General features: G+C 43.7%; 2 protein-coding genes across 8 annotated transcripts; one reads left to right on the top strand and one right to left on the bottom strand.

The window, feature by feature from the left end:
- The first annotated feature begins 1,517 nt into the window (after positions 1-1,517).
- On the top strand, positions 1,518-11,521 carry LOC109163259. Of its 5 annotated transcripts, none has more exons than XM_019312013.1 (4): positions 1,518-2,266; positions 3,461-4,145; positions 11,113-11,202; positions 11,335-11,521. In XM_019312013.1, the coding sequence occupies exons 1-4, from the start codon at positions 1,588-1,590 to the stop codon at positions 11,450-11,452; spliced, it is 1,572 nt and encodes a 523-aa protein (XP_019167558.1). In that variant the 5' UTR covers positions 1,518-1,587; the 3' UTR covers positions 11,453-11,521. The 5 variants fall into 5 exon arrangements, with proteins under 5 accessions (XP_019167558.1, XP_019167576.1, XP_019167561.1 ...); XM_019312031.1 differs by having other exon boundaries at positions 11,113-11,245; positions 11,363-11,399; XM_019312016.1 differs by lacking the exon at positions 11,113-11,202 and having other exon boundaries at positions 3,461-4,223.
- Positions 4,539-13,770, bottom strand: LOC109163280 (SAGA-associated factor 11 homolog). 3 transcript variants are annotated; one of them, XM_019312039.1, is made up of 5 exons: positions 13,603-13,769; positions 12,923-12,994; positions 11,970-12,281; positions 11,679-11,902; positions 4,539-4,712 (listed from the first exon to the last, which is right to left on the bottom strand). In XM_019312039.1, exons 2-4 carry the CDS (start codon positions 12,962-12,964, stop codon positions 11,720-11,722), a joined length of 537 nt encoding a protein of 178 aa, XP_019167584.1. In that variant the 5' UTR covers positions 12,965-12,994; positions 13,603-13,769; the 3' UTR covers positions 4,539-4,712; positions 11,679-11,719. The 3 variants fall into 3 exon arrangements, with proteins under 3 accessions (XP_019167584.1, XP_019167592.1, XP_019167581.1); XM_019312047.1 differs by having other exon boundaries at positions 4,702-4,731; positions 11,700-11,902; positions 13,603-13,770; XM_019312036.1 differs by lacking the exon at positions 4,539-4,712 and having other exon boundaries at positions 11,468-11,902.
- Positions 13,771-20,935: the final 7,165 nt, after the last annotated feature.

Genomic DNA, 20,935 nt, shown 5'->3' with positions numbered 1-20,935 from the left:
CTGCGCGCGTCGTGGTGCAGGAGTGGGTGAGGGGGGCAACTATCTCCATTTATTATTATGCGAATGTGAGTTGATACAATAGTTATGCTGTGCAACCGAATGTACCATGCGCATGGTGCATACGGTTCAAAACGACGTCGTTTTGATTAAAAACGCGCGTCCCACTTAAAAAAAAAAAATCAGGTTCGACTCTCAGCAATAGCATTATTGTGGATATATAGTTATGAAATTGTGGATATATAGTTATGAAATTGTGGTTATATAGTTATGAATTTATGGATATTTAGTTCATTCATTGTGGATATTTAGTTCAATCATATATTGTGGATATTTAGTTCATTCATTCACTGTGGATATATAGTTATGAAATTGTGGATATATAGTTATGAAATTGTGGTTCTATAGTTATGAATTTATGGATATTTAGTTCATTCATTGTGGATATTTAGTTCAATCATATATTGTGGATATTTAGTTCATTCATTGTGGATTTTTACTTCATTCATTCATTCATTGTGGATTTTTACTTCATTCATTCATTCATTGTGGATTTTTACTTCATTCATTCACTGTGGATATATAGTTATAAAATTGTGGATATATAGTTATGAAATTGTGGTTATATAGTTATGAATTTCTTGATATATAAAAATGCTATTGCCGGGAATCGAACCTGATTTCTTCTTTAAGTGGGACGCGCATTTTTTTAACCAAAACGGCGCCGTTTTGCAACCGTATGCACCTTGCAAGGTGCATTCGGTTGCACAGCATAATTTGCGGAGTTGATAGAGATGGATCGGGTGATGGGTCCAATCCATATTCATTATTGGGCCATCACAAATATATAGGCCCATAGGCAATTGCTGACCAGTCCTCCCAGTCAGTTGTTATATCATAGACCGTGGTGCACATGTACCACAGTAAAAAACAGTGCCGTTTCTTTAAGTAAAGAAACGGTTCGTCGTTACCGTTAACGGATTCCGCTTGTTTGGTGTATTAAACACCAACTGACACTACAATATATTTAAACTGACACTGCAGTTATATCAAAATGATACTGTAATTGTAGTGAAATGAAACTGCAGTATATATAAAATAAAACTGAATAACATTTCACATATTTGAGTGTATATTGTACAATGAAGCTGTAATTTTATATCAAAATGATTATGTAATTGTGTTTTAATGAAACTATAGTGTATATAAAATAAAATTAAATAAATTTTCACATATTTGAGTCTATAAATATCGAATGAAACTGTAATTATATCAAAATGAAAGCATAGTTATGTTGAACCGAAATTGCAGTGTATACAAAATGAAACTGAATAACAGAGTTGGTACGAAACGGTGAAAAATGAATGATGTTTATTTTCATTTAACAAAATGACGTCGTTTTGATGCGTGATGCATAATTGATTATGCACCGCGGGGCACGATATAATTTGCCCCTCCCAGTTCGGCAGTTCCCCACCCTGACAGAGTGACCTTCAGCTTCATAAATCATAACCGCCAAAAGGAAAAACGAAAAGCGTCCGCCATTTTTCTCCTTCGTTAGCTTCAAAACTCAAAACCCTCCATGTAACAATGATCTCCGACAAAATCTACCCCGAATTGAAGACCACCGGAAGTCTCTCCTCCAAACACGACAATTATTATCTCATATGGAAGTCTAAAATCCTCTTCGTTCTCGCCGACTATGGACTCGACGACGTTCTCACAACCCCCGTCGACTCCACCGACCCGCAATGGCTCAATCGAGACAAGTGGGCGCGTTACTTCCACATCCTCCCGAGCCTCGACGAAGATTTACGTGCCACATACTCATATCTCCCCACCGTGAAGGCGATCATGGACGCCCTCGAAAGCCACTTCAATTTTGTTACTGTGAGCAGGAAAATGAATCTCTTCAGATGTTACCGCAACCACAAAATGGAGCCCCACATGCCGATCAATAAGCACATATTTCGTATGCGGGCCATGGCGAAAGTGCTGGAGTGTGCCGGAATTAGCGTTCCCGACGAGATGCAGGCGGTGTTGCTGCTGAACAGCGTGCCGGAGGATTGGTGCGAGGATGTCGAGAGGGTGCAGTTGGGGCCGCATGGGTGTTTGGAGGAGGAATTGAGTCTCCATAATGCGACCTTGAGGTTGAGGATTGCGAGTGATGCTAGGAAGTTGAAGAACTATGTTAATAACAAGGGGGGATTCAAACTCGTTTGCAATTTCTGTGGAAACAAAGGTCATCGGAAACGCGATTGCCCAGAAGGTAAAGAATTATTGACTTATTCATTCTCTTTATCCATTTCTCTGTTTACATTTTATATTGTTAATGAATTATGCACAGGAGATTATTTTTGGGGTGACAAGGAAGCTATTGTAAATTCTGTCTTGTAACCCTAATTTATAAATCAGCTAGTTTGTTCATAGCTAACCAGGTCAAACACCTTAATCCTGCCATAGTTTAACTTATAATTTTGTGGTTACAAAGTCTATAGTCTTACGAACTTTTGATTAAAACCATACTACGTGGTTGTGGTGGATCATAAATCGTAATGGTAAAATAAGCTTTCGAGTTAAGTCTCTCTTTGCCAGCAGCTAAAGGTAATTAGGATTAGAAGATTCATCATATTCTGGTAATGCTAATGGTATAATCTCTCTTTGCTGTGTCCATCAATTCCCAGTAGTTTTGAACTTGGTGTTAACTGTGGACTAAGCTGACCATATCTCTATTCTTTCTTTATTTAAGGGCTTGCAGCACTCCATGGGTGATAAGTGATAACTCTGTTCTTTATCTCTTTCTTGTCTGCATCATTACTTAACATATCTGGAAAACCTACCTACATGAGTGTAAGGGGTAAAGAGCATTGTTTCCCATTTTGATTATTATAGTGTGATACTCAAAGACAATAGTTCTTGATGCCATTACTAAGGGTGTGTTTGGTTCATGGGTTCACACACCAAGAATGGGAATCAAAATCGTAGTTAGTGTTTGGTTGACAACTTTTTAAAACACAACTATGAGATTTGATTACCCCTTCAATTGAAAACCCCATTCTCTAATTAAAAACGGGTATCATTCTATCTTATTGGTAATCTAATTTTTATGTTCGGATTAGTGCTTTTAGATTTTTGTTTTGTTCATATTGGTGCTTTGTATGTCATTATATTAGGATCAATTGCCTTGATTTTTGGTTTTTGTATATTTAAAACCTTTATTCCAATTATAGGGTCATACATAAACCAACATCAGGTAATTATTTCAATTCCACCCTACTACCAAACATGCAAAATACTTTCACCAAAACCCATTAACATTACCAAGTATTTGATTCCCATGTGCGAACCAAACACACCCTAATTAATGCCATGGTTGTGTTGCATGTATATCATGATAAATTTCTCATATATTCTTAATTGTTTGAGGAGTTCTTTTCAAGATTTTCATCTTTCTTGATTGCAGCTTTAAGACTAGAGGAAAGTTTCCCTTCACAGTATCTAGACTCCCCCCCAAATGTCATTGGAATTGTTTATCCTCAACTTAAAACCAGAGAGAGACTTAACTCCTCTGGTTCTGACTTCTACTCATGGGAGATTATGCTTTCTGATCTGTTCCGTTTCAGTGAAGTCAGTTATGTCCTTGAGGACCCAAAACCCCCTGAGGAGGATGTTGACCGTTGTAAGAAATGGCTAGCTGATGACTTACTTTGCCGCCATCTTATTCTTGGTGCAGTAGATGATGATCTCTTCCTCAGTTTCCATGGCTACCCCTCTGCCAAGTCTATGATGGATGATATCAAGGCATTCTTTAGTTTCACCTCTAATGCTCAGCGCAAGCTTCTGCTTAAAAAATACATGGACCATCAAATGTCTGAGGGCACAACCATACTTAACCACAATAGCAAGATGCAAAGGTTAGCACTGAAGCTGAAAAGTGTGGGGGTAACTATCCCTGATGAATTGCAAGCGTTTACTTTGATGGATAGCATGCCAGCGTCATGGTTTGACTCATTGATAGCACTGAGACGGGACATGAACCTGAAGGAAAAAGAAATGGACCTTAAAGCAGTGAGAGCAAGGTTGTGGGAAGTTGGTCGAGCAAGGGATTTGATGGCAGTTCAAGATGAGATAGAAATGTCCAGTAAGAAATCCAGGAAAGTTTTCGAGGGCAAGTGTTATTCTTGCAGGAGGCAAGGCCACTATGCATCCGAGTGTCCAAACAAAGGTAGTTAGTATCTAGTGACTTTAGAAAATTACATACTCCGTATATGTTTTCATTTTTGTATTGTTGAGCAAGCCCTTTGATCAGACTCCAGTGTCCTAGGAATAATGCGTTGGGTCTACATGCTTTGTTTCATTGGTGCAGGTAAAAAACGGAAGCTCACCACCTGAAGTGCCAAGCAGAGTTTCGTGTATATTGGTTTTTCCTATATTTTAGCTTTGAACTTAGAGGTGGCAAAAATACCAATGGTTGGAAAGAGTAGAGACATGTTATGTTCTCGTGACACATTCTTTCAAAATCTTGGTTATGGTGCATATTGTTGGAACACGAATTGGCTTGTTATTGACCTAATTTTAAGGTAAGTAATACAGAAAAATAGTTATGAGTAGTATAAAACAGTTACTAGGTTGCAAAGTTTCATCATTTGCAGGTGACATTCACTTGCCTGTTCAATTGGGGTCTAAGCTATGGTTCCCTTTTTAACTCCCTCTGGCTCGGATTAGATCTGTCATCTTGGTTGTGTTTCCTTCCCCATGCATTTTCTCCAGATGGGGACTGGAGCAAACCGTCCAGCCATAACAGATCGGCCACAGTTCATACAGTTATACTTCATCAGCCACTGGAGGATGGGTTTGCTTCCCACTTAGATTTTTAGAAAAGTTGTCATAATTAAACTATGACATGTTATGAAGTTATAAATAGGAGTTCGTTTACATTTTATTCTTTTTTTTTTTTTAATAATAGAAAATTATAACCACTATTTAAAAGTGTTCCGTTCATGTGTAATAACCAGCAAACCACACAGAAAAAACAAAGAGCAAATACCAATTTCGGTCCCACAAGTATTAGTAAAATGACGGTTTTGATCCACATGTTTAATTTCTACCAATTTTCATCCACAACTATTGTTTTAGTACCAATTTTAATCCATGACTATTATTTTAGTACCAAAATTCATCACATCGGTCACCCATCTATTTAAGACATCCCGAAATCTAAAACTTTTAAGGGCATTTTCGTCATTTTCAACTTAAGATTTCAATTTGAGCATAAATAAATGAATTTAAGCCATAAGATCGATCTCAATTCACAGTTTTCATCCTCATCCTACCTTTAATTTGAGGAAGAAAACTGTGAATTAGGACATATCTTATGGCTTAAATCCCTTTATTTATGCTCAAATAGGGATCCTAATTTGAAAATCACGAAACTACCCTTAATAATTTCATATTTCGGCATGTTTTAAACGAAGGGGTGACCGGCGTGATGAGTTTTGGCATTAAAACAATAGTTGTGGATGAAAATTGGTACTAAAATAATAGTCGTGGATGAAAATTGGTAGGAATTAAACATGTGGACCAAAACTGTCATTTTGTTAATTCTCGTGGGATCAAAACAAATCCTAAACTTTGAAGTTTATTCAGAGATATGATCTGGGAAATAAATGCCTCTTCTTTGAAGATCAAAATGAAGTGTTTAAGATATCCAAGTGAAGACCACACAATTATTTAGATCGAATCTTGACTTTTAATTAAGAATGGATGAATTTATGCATTTAAAGATTAAACAAATGAATTAAGATGTACTAAAAAAGAGTTAATCAACGATTTGGTCCCTCAATTATTGTCAAACTGTGAATGTAGTCCTCTAATTCCTTAATCATCGATTTAGTCCCCGAAAATAATTCTTTTTAGTCATTTTAGTCCCTCCATCCATTTTCCGGCAACACTCCGGTTAGACCTCCGATTTACCAGGGTCAATTTTGTCATTTCATTTGTTTATTCACTTCCTACTTGCTTAACCCACACCGACGCTTTTTGAGGAGCTAACTCGCCGGCCGGGAGGGCCTCCGCCGCTTGTCAGGCTCACAGTCATCGACAATCACCACTTCACAAGTACACCATTTCTGGTTTCTCCACCAGGCTATGACTTCGTCAAATACCTTCTTGGTTATGCAAAGAGGATTAACATCAACCTGCAGATCAACAAGCTTGAAAATTTCCCACTTCAGAACCTAAATTCCCAGACCATAAACTCCTCCCCAAATGAGATCTTGATCATTTCTGCCTAGTTCAGGCTCCACAACCTGAGCCACCACTCCCCAGATGACAGGTCAGAGTTCTTGATAGGGCTGAGGAGTTTAGGTCCAAAAGGCGTGGTTTTGAGCGAGAACAATGCAGATTGTAGCTGCAGCCATTGCGGGGACTTCGCCAATGGATTCTCCAGGAGGGTGGAGTACTTGTGGATGGAAGGAGAAGCAGTAAAGACATTGACAAATGTGGGAGAAATGAATGAGTGTAAAGAGAAATGGTGCCAGAGAATGATGAGTGTTGGGTTTGTAGGCCAAGCATTTGGAGAAGATGCAATCGACACAGCGCGAGCGTGGTTGCCGGAGTGTGGTTCCATGGAAGAGAAAGATGCCGACGGGCTAGTGAGAAGGAAAATATTGAGTAAGAAGAAGATATGGCTAGTGAGCCATGGCGACGGGCGGCGGCGGAGCGGCGCAGTGGATGCTTCTCTGGTTCGGCACCGCCAACATCGCCGTGTGATCCAAGAAATCTTTGAGCTCCACAGTCCACTGTAAAACCGTTCTCAGATCGTCGGCGCGAGAGAATCCCAAGTTTTCGGCTCTCTTCACGGCGTAGATGTAGAAAGTTATGCAGCCCTTTCTGAACTTGAACCGCGCCATTTCGCAGCCGCTCAGCCCTTTAATTAGCTTCTTGTGCACCTCCCCGAGCGGAATCTCCGGTGGCCACTGGCGGTCCATGGCGGCCTTCATGGATTCCATCCCTACACTATATATGATGGAAGGAGAAGCAGCAAAGGCATTGGCAAATGTGGGAGAAATGAATGAGTGTAAAGAGAAATAGTGCCAGATAATGATGAGTGTTGGGTTTGTAGGCCAAGCATTTGGAGAAGATGCAATCGACACAGCGCGAGCGTGGTTGCCGGAGTGTGGTTCCATGGAAGAGAAAGATGCCGAACTCAAAGTGTGGGTTAAGCAAGTAGGAAGTGAATAAACAAATGAATTGACAAAATTGACCCTGGTAAATCGGAGGTCTAACCGGAGTGTTGCCGGAAAACGGACAGAGGGACTAAAATGACTAAAAAGAATTATTTTCGGGGACTAAATCGATGATTAAGGAATTAAAGAACTACATTCACAATTTGACAATAATTGAGAGACCAAATCGTTGATTAACTCTACTAAAAAATATACACATGACTGCACTCATCAACCCTAAGGCTGTCCTTATCCCTGCAAACATCTCCCACTCTCAAAAATGGGTCCCACTTCCACATCATCTTATTTGCAAATCATCTCCTATTCACACTACATCCCTACAAATCTCTCTTACTCTAAAAAATGGGTCCCACCTTTATTTTATATTATATATATATAAATAAAAAAATAAAAAAGAATAAAAAAGTAAAGAAAAGTACATATTTACAGGCAGCATGGCTGCCTTGCAATACTAAAGTACAAAGAAGGCTGCCATTCGGCAGCCTTCTTTGTACTTTGCAAACTTGCAAAAGATGCAAGTTTGCATTACACATCATATAACAAAAAAAAATAAAAATAAAAAATAATTTCATGTGGCATGCCAAATAAGATTGCAAATGGGTACACTTGCAGGGGTAAGGTCAGCCTAAGTCTCATAGTGGTAGAGTCATAAGGTAACCAAATTTTGTATGCAAATAATAATAATAATAATATTATTATTATTATTATTATTATTATTATTATTATTATGGGTCCATTCCACATTCGTTGTTGGGCCATCATAAATATATAGTCCCATAGGTAATTGCTGCAATAGTTATTTCATGGAGTTCATATTACAAGTTGAACTTATGCTTAAAACGACGCTGTTTATGTGTGTGAAAATAACAATGTTATTAGTGGTACCGTTTCTGTAGCTAATAATTTTTGTAAAAAAAAAAATTAAAAATAAGTCAACGAGTGAATATTCAGTTATGTAATTGTAAATATAGAGTTATTTAATTGCGAATATAGAATTATGTAATTGTAAATATTGAGTTCTGCAATTTTGTATATTGAAATCTAAAATTGTGAATATTCAATTTTAAAATTGTGAATATAAAGTTTAAAAATTATGAATATAGAGTTCTGCAATTGTGAATATTGAGTTCTGTAATTTGGTATATTGAAATATAAAATTGTGAATATTCAGTTATAAAATTATAAATATTTTTTTGAATGCTACTGACTTTATTACAATATAGTATCTGTTCATAACTACTTTCTCAACCTACTGAATCACAAAGAGTCAATACTCTCGAACTCATAACCTTCTATATAAGAGTCCAACATTAAATCCATTAGACCACAAGATCTTGATAAAATTGTGAATATAGAGTTCAAAAGTTATGAATATAAAATTAAAAAATTGTAAATATAATCTGGTTCACCTTGTCAGGTGGACCCAAAATCATAACATAATTTGCCGTAATTGCTGACCAGTCTTCCCAGTTTGGCAGTTCCCACTTCCCACCCTGACAAAGTGGCCTTCAACTTCATAAATCATAACCGCCAAAAGTCAAAAACGAAAAGCTTCCGCCATTTTCCTCCTTTGTTAGCTTCAAAACCCTCGTCCCTGTAACAATGATCTCCGACAAAATCTACCCCGAATTGATGACTACCGGGAGTCTCTCCTCCAAACACGACAATTATTATTATCTCATATGGAAGTCTAAAATCCTGTTCGTTCTCGCCGGCTATGGACTCCACGACGTTCTCACTACCCCCGTCGACTCCACCGACCCGCAATGGCTCGAGCGAGACGAATCGGCGCGTTCTCACATCCTCCCGAGCCTCGACGAAGATTTATGCACCGCATACTCATATCTCCCCACCGCGAAGGAGATCATGGACGCCCTCGAGAACCGATTCAACTCTGCAACTGTGAACCGGAAAATGCATCTCTTCAGATGTTACCGCAACCACAAAATGGAGCCCCACATGCCGATCAATAAGCACATATTCCGTATGCGGGCCATGGCGACAGCGCTCGAGTGTGCCGGAATTAGCGTTCCCGACGAGATGCAGGCGGTGTTGCTGCTGAACAGCGTGCCGGAGGATTGGTGCGACGATGTCGAGAGGGCGCAGTTGGGGTTGGAGGAATTGAGTCTCCATAATACGACCTTGAGGTTGAGGATTGCGAGTGATGCTAGGAAGTTTAAGAACTATGTTAATAACTAGGGGGGATTCAAACTCGTTTGCAATATCTGTGGAAACAAAGGTCATCGGAAACGCGATTGCCCAGAAGGTAAACAATTATTGACTTATTCATTCTCTTTATCCATTTCTGTGTTTACATTTTTCAATCGCATAAATTACTACTCCACTAAATGATCGCATATGGTACTTTATATTGTTGATGAATTATGCAAAGGAGATATAATTAAAAGCATACTATGTGGTTATGGTGGATCATAAATCCTAAAGGTAAAATAAGCTTTAGAGTTGGTCTCTCTTCGCCAGCAGCTAAAGGTAATTCGGATTTGAAGATTCATCATATTCTGGTAGTAAATACCTTACATGAGTTCTAATGGTAAGGGCATTGTTTCCCATTTTGATTATTATAGAGTGTAATACTCAAAGACAATAGTTCTTGATGCCATTACTAATTAATTGTTGTGTTTCATGTATATCATAGTTAAATGTGGAGTGAGTTTGCATTTAATGAGTTAGGAATAAAGTCAGATGTAGAGTATGTTTGCTATAATGAGTTAGGAATAAAGTCAAATGTGGAGTAGGTTTGCATTAAATGTTTGCAACAAGAATTGTAAATCTCTAGACACACAAATCTAGGGTTTGCTATAAAAGGCAATCCCTCTTCATTATAAAACATCTCATCCCATTAGATAGCAAAGCTTAATTAGCTTAGCATAGCAAAGTATCCTTAAAAGAGAAATAGAGAGTTATATTTGTAACTCATACTGTAATATCATTTTGTCAATACATAAAATTCTTCTTCAAAATTGTCTTATTGTGTGTGTGATTTATTCTAAATTTTATACCCTAGGAATATTCTCAATATTTCCAGCCGAAGTTACTATTGTAATTAGGTGTTGTGAACTCGTATCGATCCGAACATATCAAGATAAATTTCTCACATATGCTTAATTGTTTGAGGATTTTCATCTTTCTTGATTGCAGCTTCAAGACTAGAGGAAAATTTCCGTTCACAGGATCCAGGCTTATCAAGTGGCACTGGAATGTCTTATCATATAGTTAAAAACAGAGTGAGACTTAACTCTTCTGGGTCTAACTTCTACGTGTGGGAGATAAGGCTTTCTCACGTGTTGCTTATGAGTAAAGTCAGTTATGTCTTGGAGGACCCAAAACCCTCTGAGGAGGATGTTGAGCATTGTAAGAAATGGTTAGCTGATGACTTAGTTTGCCGCCATCTTGTGCTTGGGTCAGTAGATGATGATCTCTTCCTCAGTTTCCATTGCTACCCCTCTGCCAAGTCCATGATGGATGCTATCAAGGCATTCTTTAATTTCTCCTCTAATGCTCGGCGTAAGCTTCTGCTTAAAAAATACATGGACCATCAAATGTCTGAGGGCAGGGGTGACTATCCCCTGAAAGGGGTAGCACCCATAGTTAACCATAATTTCAAGATGGAAAGGTTAGCACTGAAGCTGAAAAAAGCAGGGGTAACTATCCCTGATGAGTTGCAAGCATTTATTTTGATGGATAGCATGCCAGAGTCATGGGTTGACCCATTGATAGCACTGAAACGGGACATGAACCTCAAGAAAAAAGAAATGGACCTTATAGCGGTGAGAGCAAGGCTGTTGGCAGTTGGTCAAATAAGAGATTTGATGGCAGTTAAAGATGAGACAGAAATGTCTAGTAAGAAGCTTGTTATGAAATCCAGAAAGGTTGTCAAGGGTAAGTGCTTTTCTTGCGGAAGGCAAGGCCACTATGCATCTGAATGTCCAAACAAAGGTTGTTAGTATCTAGTGACTTTAGAAAATTACATATATGTTTTCGTTTTTGCATTGTTGAGCAAGCCCTTCAGACTCCAGTGTCCTGGGAATAATCTGTTGGCTCTACATGCTTCGTTTCATTGGTGCAGTAAAAAAAAAACCGAAGCTCACCACATGAAGTGCCAAGCGAGTTTTGTGTATATTGGTTTTTCCTATATTTTTAGCTTTGAACTAATGGGTGGCAAAAATACCAATGGTTGGAAAGAGTAGAGACATGTTATGTTCTTGTGACAAATGCTTTCAAAACCTTGGTTATGGTGCATATTGTTGGAACACAAATTACCATGTTATTGTCCTAATTTTCAAGTTAAGTAATACAGGAAAATAGTTATAACAGTTACTAGGTTGCAAAGTTTCAAAATCTGTACAAGATCATTTGCAGGTGACATTCACTTGCCTGTTCAACTGGGATCTAAGCTATGGTTTCCCCGTCAGATTTTGGATTAGATCTGTCAGCTTGCTCAACTTGGGGTCAGATCAAGGCTCTTCTGTTGTGCCATTTGTGTACACATCACCTGCAACACCCGAACTCCCATTTGACAATCGGCTCATGCCGGTGGAATTTGAGTAGGGGGAGTAGGCAGCAACAGGGCTTCCTCGCGATACTCGATTCTGTGCAGCAGTGGTGCTTCTTGTTGTCTTTTGACGAGCCTTCCTACCCTGTAAGAATCGATCCTTTAGTTACAGGAAAGTTAAAATAACTCAGTCATCTTAGGGTTGTGTTTACCTTCCCCATGCATTTCTCCAAATGGGGAGCAAACCGTCCAGCCATAACAGATCGGCCACAGTTCATACAGTCAAATACTTCATCAGCCACTGGAGGATGGGTTTGTCCGAATATATCTACGACATATTTACTACTTGCTTCACCACTATTGCTAGGATCAGCAACCCTGGCCCGAGCCTGCGTTGACAAATGCAGCTCTTCCTCGACTTCGTCCAGATTGCGGTCGAGTCCCAGTCTTGCTATTCGGTGACATTCAGATGCAACATCAACGATAATGGAATCAAGAAGTTCATTGAAAACATGAGATGGCAGCTGCACATGCCACCAAATACACAGATTTCAATATAGATATAGATATTTTGTCCCTACCATTGACAAGCTCATATGAACTTATATCCTTCCTACAGTTCTCCCTCCTCTCTCTTTCTATACACCACTATCTGATACCAATGGGGCAGGGTGCGGGCACCTATATCTCATTCATCTGTCTTTTAGTCAAAAGGCACAAACTTTACTCGCTATATTCCCTTCAAGGAAATTCAGTACATAACAGATAGAGTTTGAATCTCTACTCCTCACCTTCTTCTAAATATATTAGGGACATAAAATTCCAAATTCTAAAATGGTAAAATAATATTAATAAATAAAAACCTAGATCTCTTAAGGAAAAGGACAGACGACATGTGAAACACTGTGCCATTCAAGAAATTAATCAAGTCAAAATAGGGACAGAATTCCGAACATGGAAACCCTACAACACCTCCACGGCTCCACCCCCAAACGGAAGAAAAATAAATTAGATATTTAAATACATAAATAACTAAAAACGATCTTAAAGATTCTCCTAAACAGCAGCAATCTTTTATCTTTGACAGATAACCAGCAACCATTCCATAACCAAGCAAGGGTTAGTAACATATAACTTCTGAGCTAGTTGAAAAAATGCAAATAACCTGAGAATGAGATGAGATATCATCCTCCTTCGAAGCCGACATGATTCTTCCCTAACAGATACAACGTCCCACCTAGTATAGGTTCAAGAATTCAATGTAAATCCAATAAAAAGAATAAAAGGTTCAGAAAACAATCCAGTAGACGCTCGATATCGAGGTTGCACCATTAGGATTAAAGTAACTGAGCTTGAATTAAAAGCATATAAGATTATAACTGTAACTAATACTAAAGAAAGTGCATATCCATTGACCTAGATGTACTATACAGCCTATACTCATGAACATTGAATTAAAGCTTCAATCTAGAACACCTTTAACAATGCAAAACCAAGAGAAGCTATACAAGATTGCAACTGTTTGATGAGAAGAGAATAACGTTCAATTTAACAATGCCATAAATATATTGGGAAAACCCGATTAACTGATCAAATTTTATATAAATTATTAATGCTAAATTAAAAAATGATCAGAAAATGCTAAATTTCTAAAACGAACGACAGGATTCGAACAAATGGAGAAAGCTAGAGCCCTATAATCGAGCTCGCACTGAGAACCTAGACAGAATACAGAGAAATAAATGAATTTTTCTGAGTAGTTACTGAGGTAAATCAGAGAATTATATCGCGAATTTCATTCGAAGGTAAACATCAATAATAAATATGAGAAAGAGTAGAACTTACAGATCGAAGAAAGAACAGTAAAGAGGTGCGCGATTTTATTTATTTTCTATTTCTATTTTAAATTTTGTTTCCTGCAGATTTGCACTCGGCGACCTGGAGCCAAAGGGCCTCTGAAGTCTGAAGCGTGAAGAAGAAGAAGAAGAGATTCTGTGTTCCGGTTGGAATATGGTTAATCGGGGCAACTTATTTTATGGACCCGGATCCAACTTGAAAGGTGAATTGTTCATAAGATAGACCATAATCCACGAAGAAAATTAACGAGTGAATTCCATTTTTGGTCCTATTGTTATAGGAGCGTTTTCAATTTCAGTCCACTTTAATTTTTTTTGTCACTTTACAACCACTGTTATTGAATGTGTTTCACTTTTAGTCCACCGTTAAAATTTCCGTCAAGAGGTCATATAATCAAAGGGTATTTTGGTATTTTTATGTTTGTCTCTTCTCTTTTAATCCAGGCGCTTCGTCCTCCTCCCCCCGATATTCGAAGATGGCTCTTCGAACAACGAGAATAAGAAGCCAAAGCTACATCGTTTCGTTTGTTCCAACATGGGCCGGCGAGGTTTCTTAGGTTTTAGGTTTAATGTTCTCATTTCTTTAGTCAAACATAGTCTTGGATGAGAAGAATGGTCAAAATACCCCTAGATTACACGGTCTCTTGATGGAAATACTAACGGTGGGACTAAAAGTGGAAAACATTCAATAATAGTGGTTATAAAGTGGCAAAAAAAAATTAAGGTGGACTAAAATTGGAAACGCCCCTTGATACTGCTAATTATACGTAAGCAATATGAAATAACTCGAGACCAATTAAAGTAAGTAAATGTCTTTATTGATCACGGTAGAGGCCCTAAGTACAATCTACTTGGTTGCTCTGAGTACCGACTGACTGCGGTCGGGATTCTCTAACAACAACCTATCGATCGTCCAAAAGTCCCCTACACTGTAGCTACTGTGGGTATTTATAGCCGCTATGCCGGGGACAGAATTCCAGCCGCTCGGCATGTCCTCCACGTAGCCACCACGTGTCATCCTCCCGGGTGCCCTGCCTGTCGATGTAGAGAGCCGCCACGTTGTCCTCCATCAGCTCTCTCGCCAAAGGGCTACCGCTCGGTGGTTGACATCATCGTTCGGGCAACTCCCGGTCGGACCCCGACCGGGTTCTTCACAAGGAACCCGACCTGCTACCTGCAAAGACAAAGAGAAAAGGACAAAGGCATCTCGGTCGTTGTGAAGCTATGTCGGTCGGGATATTCCCTACCAAGAGCCCCCCAGCCCGGGCCTTTTTGATCGTCCGGGAAAAAACGGGACGGGATGAAGAAGCCCAACCGTCGGCCACTAAACCGACCGGCCAGCTGTCATTCCCCTCCTCGCCACGTGTCGGCCACTGCCGGCCTCGGAATCAGTGCGGGTCGTGTCACGCAAGTGGATTGGTTTCCCGCCTAAATGCTTTCCTATAAATAGGCCCTTGAGGCCTCCATTTGAACTTTCCTCAATCCACTGAAGCAGTCGGTACCCTCAGAGAGTCCCGAGCAGAGCACCTTAACAAGGCAGTCGAGCAAGGAAACCTTCAATCTTTCAACCGCAAAGTTCCTCCATTCGGTAAATTCTCAACCCCTCCCTTTACTTTGCGCTTTCATTTATAAGTAGAACTGATAGGCCAACTAACTGTCCCGGACGTCTCAAGTCCCTTACTAACCCCGACCGACCTTTAGGTAGATCGAAATGACGGATTCTGACAGCCAGAACGCCTCGATCGCGGACTATGACGAGGAGGTCGAGTACCTCAGCGAGGAGGTGGACATCATGTCCTACTCCCCAGAGGTCGAACGACGACCACAGCCCACTCCCGACCAAGCCCCCGAGCCAGCAGGGTCATCAAGCTCGTCAGGGACCTCGGGGTCGAGCTCCAGCGGGTCGGGGAGCGAAGAAACGTCCACGAGCGGACGAAACCTCCCGGACGAAGGCGTTAGGGAAACGCCCACGAGGGTAATAGGGGATTACCCTCGAGCCGAGCATGAGGGCGGAGACCGGGCCAACGAGGCCGAAGGGGATGAAGAGGACCCGACCGGGCCGGCGCCGCCGGGCGGGGACGAGTTTGCGTTCCTCAATAGCGAGAGCGTTGAAGGCCAGAAGAGCTTGCTGACAAAAGGAGAAGCAAGCAAAATTGCGGCAACTCTTGCTGGTCGGGTCGAATTTGATACCAGCAGACAGCTCGGAAATATCATCGAGCGGCACCAAGGGAAATGGATCGGGCTGCATTACGATTCGCTAATGGCCCCGATCACATTCCCCTTTTCTAGCCTTCTCACAGCATTCTTGGGCTACTACCAAGTTATGCCCGGGCAGATTTGCCCGAACGCGCACCGAATAATCGCGTGCTTCCCCCAGATCTGCCGTCGACACGACGTGGCCTGCACCATGGAACTCTTCAACTTCGTCTACCAAGTGAAGGTGCTAGCGGCCGCGTATGGGGGAGGTTTTCTGATGATACAATCCCGAGCCGATAGATGCTCGATCGAAGGGCTGCCCGGGAACAACCGGGGGTGGAAGAACCGGATCTTCTCCATAAAATACGATCCATGGATCCTCCCGATCGAGAGGGTTTGGAGTCAGCGTTTTCAAAAGCAAGTCACACCAATCGAGACCCCGACCCTCATCGATGCCGTGACCAAGATCTCGGGCGAGATCTACGAATACCACATCTTCAAATCGCCCGAGTGCTACGACGCGGCACGGCTACCCGGTCCAGTCTACGACCAGACCGAGAAGTACAAGCCCGAGCCGGCAGGTGTAACAATCGCACGGATGCCCGCTCGGGGCAAGAGGAAGGGTAAAAGCTTGAAGCTAACTTCTTTCCCGATCCTTAGCATTCTGTGCGTACATTCTCTATCGTCCCGAGTTGACTAACTTTCTTCTTTGTTTGCAGCCATGGCGGAGTTCGGAGACGAAGATGCCCCCCTTCCCCCGCCCGCCAAGATCTCCCTTGGCGGCAAGAAGAAAGCGAAGGCGAAGCTAGCCGGGGAAAAGGAGATCCCGACGGCCCGACCTCTTCCGACCTCGACCGTCACGACGGCGGAGGGCTTCGTCGTTGAGCCGACGGACGTCTTGGTCACCCGGGTGGAAGTCGCCCGGGGAAAACAGAAATTGCCCGAGCAGGGCGCGACTGAGGTGGGCGGTATAAAGCGCCGCCGAGAACAGCGCAGCCCGAGCCCTTCGGTCGGGCGAGAGAGGGCCGTTACGTCCATACTGGCCCGGATCGGCAACGCCGGGCCAGCTAAGGAAGATTTGGGGAAGATGACCCCGACCCAAGTGGCCGAGAAGATTGGCTACGATCTGGCCGAGGTAAGCTCTCTTCCATTAACTCTCTTTTATATGCAAGTGTCTTCGACCGGGCTAACGCCGAACATTTTCTTGTACTGCAGATTTCCCGCGCGGCCCAACTCCTTCAAGGTCGGGCCATGCTGGCCGAAGAAGCCGACCACCACAAGAAAACGGCCGCTCGTCGCTTGAAGGAAATCAAGGACATCCAGGCCGAGCTGGAGAAGGTCCAGAAGGGCCTGAAAAAGAGCGAGGAGGACCGGGCCCTCGCAGAGAAAGTCGCCCAACGGGCGATCGGGGAGGCGAAAGAGCTGAAGGCCCGGCTCGATAACCCGAGCGAGCTGGTGCAGACTGTCTTCAAGGACAGCGAGTCGGGCTCAACGTTTCTCACGGCGGCCCGGGGAACTAAGGTCGGAGAGGACCTGATCGTCTCCTTCGGCCGATGGGCGTTCAAGTCCGGGCAACGCAAAATGCTGGAGCGGGCCCGTACCCGGTTGGAGCAAGCTCTCGACGGAGAGGATCTTCAGCTGGTCCTGTCGGCTTTACCCCCGGACCTAGCCGACCCCGGCCCCTCCCCCTTCGCTCCCAAGGAAAAGGCGGCCGAGCCTGGGGCATCGTCGGCGGCCACTTCGAGCGGGAAGGAGGCAGCTGCCGGAGCTCGGGAATTGAAGAAGTAGAATATGCTTCTTCTTTTTTGTAGAAACACTGATCGGGAGCCCGGTCCCGAATTTGTACCGGGCACTCTTTTTTCAATCAATGCAACTCGTTTTGTTACACTTATACTGTTCGTCTTTCTTTCTGCTTTTTTACTTTTAGTCGTGCACATGCCGACCCTTAATGCTCGACCTCATGGCCTTTTGGCCCGGCCCTGCACTACTCGATCCGTTCGACGCCCGACCTTATGGCTTTATGGCCCGGTCGTGCATCCGAGATTTCGACATCAAACTGGCCAACCTGATCGGGTTTACCCGGTCTCCAGGCCTTGTCAAAATTCTTGAAAATAAGTAAGCCTCTACGGTCGGGATACTTCCGAACGACGGGCCTGTAAATACTTCCTTCATCCCAGCCCCCACACTATTGTGCTCTCATGGCACGAGTGAGTGCAATAGTGGACAAGGAGTGATCAGATCGGGGAATTATGCTGTGTGCTCCTGGCTTCCCCGACCGGTGGCGTGACTCGAATGTCCGCCGATGTGGAGCGCATCTGACCGGTCGATAAATTCGCCCGGTCGGTGTAGCTTGATAAATTGATCTGCGTGCACTGAAGGTAAAGAAAATAACCGACCGGGTCGCCGCATGCAAGCGGTCGAACAATCACCGATCGTATATACATTAAAACCTTCCCGCTCGCAGGCGGTTAAACAAATATTTACAGCCATAAAGCTTAATTACAACCGACGACCGGGACCTACTCGCAGGTCAAGCCCCCACTTCGTCAAAAGTTACAAAAAATAGGCTTAATGCCTAAACATAACGAGGTGCTCGGAATTCCAAGTTCCCTCGATTACCCGACCAGTTGTCGTCTCCAGTCGGTATGTACCCGGCCGTATGATCGCGCTGATGATGTACGGCCCTTCCCAGTTTTGAGCTAGCTTTCCGCCCTCTAAAGGTTGACTGGCCTCCCTTCGTCGTAGAACGTAATCCCCTACTTGAAAATAACGAGGGTTGACCCGAACGTCCTTCGAACTCTTCACACGCTTCTGGTACTCGGCTATACGCCGAGCGGCTAGCTCTCTTTTTTCTTCGACCCCATCGAGATCCACTGCCATAGCATGTTCATTCTCCTCGGCATTGTAGGTTCTTTCTCGATCGGTCGGGATCCAAGCCTCGATCAGGAGTCGGGCTTCAGCTCCGTAAACCAGGGCGAAAGGGGTCTCCAAAGTAGCTTCCCTTGGGGGCGTCCGATAAGTCCATAAGACATATGGCAACTCATCGGCCCAACTACGACCGGCCGAGTGTAACTTCTTTTTCAGACCTTCCAAAATCGTCCGGTTCGCGTTCTCTACTTGACCGTTTCCCTGCGGGTAAGCCACCGACGATCGGACGTGAGTTGTCCCGATCGTGGCCAAAAAGTTCTGGAAATACTGGCTTACGAATTGGCGGCCGTTGTCGCTGATGAGATGCACGGGCACACCAAAGCGGGAAATTACATTTCGCCAAAGGAAGCGAGCACATTGCTGAGAGGTGATCGTGGCTAAAGGCTCGGCTCCTATCCACTTGGAGAAGTAATCGATGGCGACGATCACAAATTTTCTCCGACCGGAAAGCTGAGGGAAGGGGCCCAATATGTCTACCCCCCACCTAGCGAAAGGAATTGCGGTCGTGACTGGCTCATAGAAGGTTGCCGGTCGTCCAGGCATCCGGGCGAACAGTTGGCACGTCTCACATTCCCGAGCTAACTTTTCACAGTCCAGCTGGAGGGACGGCCAATAGTACCCGATCAGCATGATACGACGGGCCAAGGATCGGCCTCCTTGATGTGAAGAGCAAATTCCCGAGTGCAGTTCCTTCATGACTAAATCGGCCTCAAATGCGGTCAAGCAACGCATCAGAGGGCCTCCATACGATCGCCTGTAGAGATGACCGTCCAAAACTTGGAACCTTGGGGCTCTAAGCTTGGCCTTCCGAGCACGCTGTGGGTCGTCTGGGAGGCGACCATGCTCGAGGTACTCCTTCAGATCGGTGATCCAATTGTCTTCTACCGGTTGGATTGGATTGACCGGTAGACGATGAATGCTGTGTCTCGGGATCACCAAAATCCGAGCTATCTTCGACATGTGTTCCGGGGCATCTTGAGCCAATTTAGATAAAATATCTGCGTCGGCATTATCCAATCGGGGTATGTGTCGGACGGTATACCCCCGGAACTGAGCAAGCTTCTCCATGGCAAGATCTCGGTAAAGCTGCAGACGCTCTCCATTGACTTCATAATCCCGAGAACTTGCCCGACCACGAGCGCGGAATCTGTCTGAGCTCGGATGTATTCAGCCCCCAAGTCCCGAGCGCACTGTAAGCCGTTAACGAACGCTTCGTACTCGGCTTCGTTGTTGGTCGGATGGAACTGGTACATGAGAGCAAAATAGACCTTGAATCCTTCCGGGCTCGTGACCACCACTCCTCCTCCTGCCCCTTTCTTGCTACTTGACCCATCTGTAGCCAGCGACCACCACTCAGCCTCAGGATCCGCAACCTCAGGAGACCGGGTATCCCGGGCGGTGCACTCGACCAAGAAATCAGCAAGAGCTTGACCTTTAATAGCCGGTCTCGGTCGGTATTCGATCGCGTATTGGGTCAACATTAACGCCCACTTGACGAGGCGACCGGATGATGAAGCAGTTCGGAGGACTGGCCCGATCGGCTGATCGGTCAACACGCGAATTGCTCGACCTTGGAAGTAGGGAGCCAACTTCTTCGCGGCAATGTATAAGGCGTAGACGACCTTCTCTAGCCGGGAGTACCGGAGCTCGGGACCATGTAGCGCGTGGCTTACATAGTATACCGGTCGCTGGACCCCTTCCGGATCGGTTCGGCACAACACTGCGCTTACTGCGCGATCGGACACGGCGAGGTACACGTCTAGCTCTTCTCCGAGCTCAGGCTTTGAGAGCACGATCGGTGACATGAGATATTCCTTCAGCTCATCAAAAGCCGCTCGGCACTCTTCGTCCCAGACGAAACCATTAACCTTCCGCAATACCTTGAAGAAAGGTAAAGCGCGCTCGGCTAGCTTGGAGAGGAACCGGCTGAGGGCTGCCAACCGACCGGTCAATTGATGGACTTCCCGAACGGTGGAAGGTGGTTGCATGTCCAGAATCGCTTTTACTTTGGCCGGGTTAGGCTCGATTCCTCTCTTGGTCATCATATAGCCGAGGAACTTGCCGGTCTGAACCGCGAATGTGCACTTGGTCGGGTTCAGCCGCAACTGGTACTTCCTCATGATCTGGAAGCACTCCCGGAGGTCCCGAGTGTGGTCGGATCGGTCCCGACTCTTGACCAGCATGTCATCGATGTAAGC

The sequence above is a fragment of the Ipomoea nil genome, unplaced genomic scaffold (genome assembly GCF_001879475.1).
Source record: "Ipomoea nil cultivar Tokyo-kokei standard unplaced genomic scaffold, Asagao_1.1 scaffold0302, whole genome shotgun sequence".
NCBI classification, from domain to species: Eukaryota; Viridiplantae; Streptophyta; class Magnoliopsida; order Solanales; family Convolvulaceae; genus Ipomoea; species Ipomoea nil.
This window is presented reverse-complemented; position numbering and strand designations above follow the sequence as displayed.

Bases quoted from the DNA above. Each gene is read 5' to 3' on its own strand.
- LOC109163259 (XM_019312013.1), top strand. From the start codon at position 1,588: ATGATCTCCGACAAAATCTACCCCGAATTGAAGACCACCGGAAGTCTC. The intron at 2,267-3,460 runs GTAAAGAATTAT...TCTTGATTGCAG, and splicing joins GAAACGCGATTGCCCAGAAG to CTTTAAGACTAGAGGAAAGT. The intron at 4,146-11,112 runs ATCCAGGAAAGT...GTCTAGTAAGAA, and splicing joins ATAGAAATGTCCAGTAAGAA to GCTTGTTATGAAATCCAGAA.
- LOC109163280 (XM_019312047.1), bottom strand. From the start codon at position 12,964: ATGTCGGCTTCGAAGGAGGATGATATCTCATCTCATTCTCAG. The intron at 12,282-12,922 runs GTTATTTGCATT...TGGCATGTGCAG, and splicing joins ATATCTCATCTCATTCTCAG to CTGCCATCTCATGTTTTCAA. The intron at 11,903-11,969 runs GTAAACACAACC...CGATTCTTACAG, and splicing joins TGGAGAAATGCATGGGGAAG to GGTAGGAAGGCTCGTCAAAA.